This window comes from Glycine max, chromosome 9, assembly GCF_000004515.6.
Source record: "Glycine max cultivar Williams 82 chromosome 9, Glycine_max_v4.0, whole genome shotgun sequence".
Taxonomy (NCBI): Eukaryota; Viridiplantae; Streptophyta; class Magnoliopsida; order Fabales; family Fabaceae; genus Glycine; species Glycine max.
This window is the reverse complement of record NC_038245.2, coordinates 28,291,495-28,296,498: the sequence shown is the minus strand read 5'-3', so window position 1 is coordinate 28,296,498 and position 5,004 is coordinate 28,291,495. Positions and strand designations below refer to the sequence as shown.

The window sequence follows — 5,004 nt, the reverse complement described above, 5'->3', positions numbered from 1 at the left end:
TAGAAAAGTAAAAAAGAAAAAAAAAAGGTGAAGTCTAAAGTATAAGTATTTCTGTTAATATTTTTTTACAATAACTTCTTAAAAGGTTTCATTTTTGTGATTTATTTTCATTTTTTTATGAAAAAAAATACTTATTTTTTGTCCAAAAATATGACCACATTTTAGACAAATTAGTATAATAATTAAATTGGATAAAAGTCTTACATAGATTAAAATGCATATTTATATTATATTCAGACATTTAACTGTAGTTTTGGTATGTTGATCAAAATATTTTAACATTATCGTATTAGACTTCTTTACGTATGAAAAAATAAAACAATACACAAAAAAAAAAAAAACATTTTAAATGCAGTTACTAGCTTTTATATATATAAAAAAACATTCAGTTACTAGTCAGGCAGAATTAGTAGTGGTACAAATAAATGCCTTTAAAATATATTAGAATAAATATTTAACTGATTATTTAATTTAATATATTCATTTTATTTTAATTAAATAACAAAAATTACGAAAAGTCTTTCATTAGAGAGAAAAAAGAAATGTTCTGTGCATCACAAACGTATTTTTCATCTACCAAAAAAAATATATTTGGTCTCTGTATATTTAATTAAACTTGATATTGATTATTGTATTTTCAAATTAATGAATTCAAACTTGCAAAGTTTGGAAATTTCTGAATTTAGTCCCTTTCACTATGTTAGTAATCATACTAACATGGCAAGAGTTCTTAACAAACAAATTATAGTGGTCTAGCTAAATACATTTTTTAGCAGTTTAAAGTTCCCTTGTTGCATTTGAAATTAGTTTGAACTTTATTAGAAGTTTTCAGGCACCACAAATAATTCAAGGCCAAAAATTCATAACAGAACTTCATCCCATCAGAGATAATGATGCAAACCAAAAATCAGAGAATAATAAGAGTAGTGGAAACGAACTCAATGCTCTACAATTCTTTGTATTTAAAATCAACCATTTTTCGAACACTTAGCGTTATAGGAATTAAAGTAGTCAAATCTTTTGATGCATCATTAAAAGGAAACTCTATGTTTTTGGAAATCCCCAAGTACAATATGAAAAATACAAAAAGAATATCCACTATGAAGGGGTCATCCTAATAAAAATTCCATAATGGACGGAGATATAACATCAAATTACTTGATAAGAATTGGTATAAATGCACGTCATAAATGCACAAATACATCAATGCTATCATTCAAAGACCATAGATTGATAAAACTAAATTCTTTGATATACGTCTTTTGGTTGAGATATGGAAGCATTTACTATACTAAAAAAAAAAAAAGCTTTATAGAAGCCAGCAGCCCCCTAATGCATTACCTCACGGTGTCCTCTGAAAACATGAGCATCAAATGTTGCATCTTCTCTGTTGAAAAGCTCAAAGATACACACATCTCCACGTTGCAGTTCATTTTCTCTTACAAACCAGGCCCAACCAGTAGAGAGATTGCCTGAAACAGTAGAACTTTCACGGACGACAAACCTTACCGGCCACAATTTCTTTCTAAAGTGTATCATCATCAACTTCTGCTTCACGTTTACTAAATGCTTTCTGACAAAGTCCATCGGCACATGCTGCATCAAGTCATATATATCTTCATCACTGTCAGAAGTAACAAAATCAAACAATTCATGAAAGAATAATAGCACTTGTTCAAGAAAGAACAAAATCAAACAATTTGTGTGGTTGTTATTTTGTGTTATCAGTAGTTAGTTCCTGCTGTTGCAGTTAGTTATCCAACCTAGCAGCCTATCTTGTATAAATATCTAGGTTTATGATTGACACAATAAGGAATTCATTTTCAGTCTTCACAGATTCTGAATTAATAGATAAATTCTAGACCTATCAACATAATTAGGTGCTTAATATAAGCAATATTTAGATAAAACCTTACCACGTCTCTGGTTATAATTGACTTTAATTTTGTAGTTAAAGTGACCATGAAAAAGGGATTTTCTGATGTGAATTTGCTAGCTCTTTTTAGTGCTATGTATCTGATTGTTAAGATCTTCAACTTGGAGCGGCTTTTCACCTGTGAAGATCTTTGACTTGAAGTTCCACCTGTCCAGTTGGTTGAAGGATGCACTATGCAGCATTTTAAAAGAACAATATTTGCATTTTCACTCAATTCAGTTCTAGCTTTTCATAGAGAGTAATAAAAGCTACTTCAGAAGATACAAAATTGCACATGTTGGATGTACAAAGGTCTAACATGCACCTTCTATGGATAAAATTCTAGAAATAGATTTTCATTCAATATAGCCAAGGATTGATAAATTAATGATTAAGACTGTAATTAACTGCATACATATATAAAATAAATTGTCATTATTTAAATTTCAAGGGTTGATTTTATTCAATAGTTACACTCTTCACCTGATTCTAAAAATGAATCCCTCATGAAGAGTTAAGCCCAATTAACTTACATCTGCTTTAACCAATTCTAAATCCTCATTGTGTAGACAAAATTGAAGGATGGATTACCTTGTGAAATGGGGCAAATTGGTTCTTCAGCACCTTGATAGATGGAAACCTTAAAACAAAGGCCCTGGATCTTCTGGATCAGTTCAAAAACACAAACATCCCCCACATTCAAATTATTTTCTGATGCAAATTTCTGCCATCCCTCAGTAAGTCTAGTTGCAGAACAAATAACAGACCAAGTTCTCCCATCCAAAATCTCAAGGATGACAATTGCATGTGTTTTCTTCAAATATCTTTCGGCAAATTGAGGTGGTATTTCCTGTGATATTTTCTTACAATGTAAAATTATAAAAATAACAACTAAGAATTATATTTCTTCTGTAACATCCTTACGAAAGAAGCTGAGTCATGACAATGCATATATTTAATCAAATGCTCACCAGGTAATATCCATTAATAAAGGATGGCTTCATGACAAGCCTGAAGAAGGGATGTTCAGATCTGAATGTTGAGGCTTTTTTTAAAGCCGTAGAAGTTGACTGCTCTACTTTTGGGTATTCGGTGTTAAAAATGCCTATGCCATCATCTTCTGAAAAATTGAACATGACATAAGTAATGAAAAATTGAGCATGACATGAGTAAGGAAAAATTAGCCTCAGAAAGTTAATAGGCAACACAAAGTGATCTGATCATGACATACATACCATCTAACATTTGCTTCATGAATGTTGCCTTTTGAGAGCTATTACTTATAGTTGGGACATGCTGATGCAAGTTTACCACATTGGGGCTTCTTTCGACATTTGTAGTTATGCTATTTTTCATTTTCTTACAAGGTTGAGGAGATGACCCTCTAGTGTTTTGGCAGGAAAATTGCTCACCCAAAATTTCCACCGAATCATCACTGATCTCCACAAGATTGTCCTTTCCCTCATGAGTACCATGGGAAGGATAGTCTATTTCAAGGGCACTACTGTCAAATATGTGCACATCAAAATGAGAAGTTCCTTCATATTCAAAGAACAGCAAGTGACCATGATCTAGAGAATAGTATGTTGCAAACTCTTTCCAACCCTTTTGAAACCAAATCTCACCACCATGCTTGGTATAATGTATTTTCCATTCAGTGCCATCTGCAGGCTTGAGAAACACCGGGTTTGACATGCCATCCCCGTATTTTCGAGTGAATTTTTTTGGAAGCTTCAGCAAATATTCTGTTGTTAGCATGGATAATGAAATTCACAAGCGTAACAGAGAAAGATAACCCCCAACAATAGGTATCTTGTCAACTCAAACATATGAAAGGAAGAAGTTTGCGCATATCCAGGATCATGCATGCAGAGACACGGTAGTTTCAAACATCATCTTACTAAAAGGTTAAATTAATTTTTTAGCTATCTAATTTATTTTTAAATTGAATTTGATTTTCCAGTTTAAAATATAAGAAATCATGTATCGGTTCAAAACTACCACTAAGGATTTTAAGCCTCCACAAAATACACATTTTACAAAAAAGATGAACTAATTTTAAAAATTAAAGAACCAAATTTAACAAAATAAAATTGAGGACCAAATTGAACTCGAAATAAATTAGATGAACGAATTAAACCTACATAATAAATTAGATGGAAAAAAAAAACTAAGTTAACCTACTTAAAACTTAAAAGGACTAAAACAACATTTGTAATAATTAGATAGTAGAGTAGACACATTTGGTGCTGCTAAACATGAAGTTCACTTGGAGAAGAAGTATGAAAGTAATGATGCTTACAAGTATTCCATCTGCAAGACTTGTTGTGAGAATAATCTTAACGAAATGAACTGCAGGAGGCAAAGGATGCTTATTCCGTGCGGAAGTCATGTTATGGATCCTGAGATGAGATCTGAGGGTAAAAGCAAAATGGGATTTCTGACTCAACAATGCAGAAAATGAGATAAAAAAAAAAAAAAACAATGCTATAGCTTCTTGAGATGATGAAATGTTTATCTGTAGCATCCCCTTGAACAATGAAACGCCACAAGTTCAAAACTAATGACACCCTCGAATGTTGTTCTGCATATATTAAAAAGGGTGGTGATTATTATAAAATATTTTTTTAATTAAATCTTTATATTTTCAAATGGTTAAAATTAATTCGAAATTTTTTTGTAAATAAAAATAAAAGATGAATGCAAGTCCAATATCCATTGCAAAGTAGCTCTATAGTAAGCATACTTAATAATAAAGAGAAAAATAATTTAGATTAAAATGCACATGACAGAAAATTAATTCAGATAAAGAGATGTTGGAATGAATATCAGGACATTCCAAAATAATTTTGACTATGAGTTTGCAGTTCAAGTCACTCGAATTAAAAGTTTGTACACATAAAGTAAGTTTGTAGGTAATTGGTTAGACTATATCCCATGATTGCTTTTTCGGTTTGTTTACCAATGAGGCTATGGATTAAAAATGAAGTTGTGTTTTCTCAGGCCATGAAAAATATGATATCGTGCTTACATGTTTACTTATTGGGCCGATCACACTGTGACTGCTTCATGTTAAGTTTAAGAGGTGT

The 5,004-nt window shown here is 31.3% G+C and overlaps 1 protein-coding gene across 4 annotated transcripts; it reads right to left on the bottom strand.

The window, feature by feature from the left end:
• Nucleotides 1-1,024: 1,024 nt before the first annotated feature.
• Nucleotides 1,025-4,458, bottom strand: LOC100818507 (B3 domain-containing transcription factor VRN1). Of its 4 annotated transcripts, none has more exons than XM_041005525.1 (6): nt 4,218-4,458; nt 3,151-3,646; nt 2,887-3,035; nt 2,507-2,765; nt 1,917-2,107; nt 1,025-1,596 (listed from the first exon to the last, which is right to left on the bottom strand). In XM_041005525.1, the coding sequence occupies exons 1-6, from the start codon at nt 4,440-4,442 to the stop codon at nt 1,330-1,332; spliced, it is 1,587 nt and encodes a 528-aa protein (XP_040861459.1). In that variant the 5' UTR covers nt 4,443-4,458; the 3' UTR covers nt 1,025-1,329. The 4 variants fall into 4 exon arrangements, with proteins under 4 accessions (XP_040861459.1, XP_040861460.1, XP_014617263.1 ...); XM_041005526.1 differs by having other exon boundaries at nt 1,917-2,083; XM_014761777.3 differs by lacking the exon at nt 1,917-2,107 and having other exon boundaries at nt 1,387-1,596.
• Between the last annotated feature and the right edge of the window lie 546 nt (nt 4,459-5,004).

Bases quoted from the DNA above. Each gene is read 5' to 3' on its own strand.
- LOC100818507 (XM_041005525.1), bottom strand. From the start codon at position 4,442: ATGCTACAGATAAACATTTCATCATCTCAAGAAGCTATAGCATTGTTT. The intron at 3,647-4,217 runs GTAAGCATCATT...TATTTGCTGAAG, and splicing joins GTCTTGCAGATGGAATACTT to CTTCCAAAAAAATTCACTCG. The intron at 2,766-2,886 runs GTGAGCATTTGA...AAAATATCACAG, and splicing joins TTATTAATGGATATTACCTG to GAAATACCACCTCAATTTGC.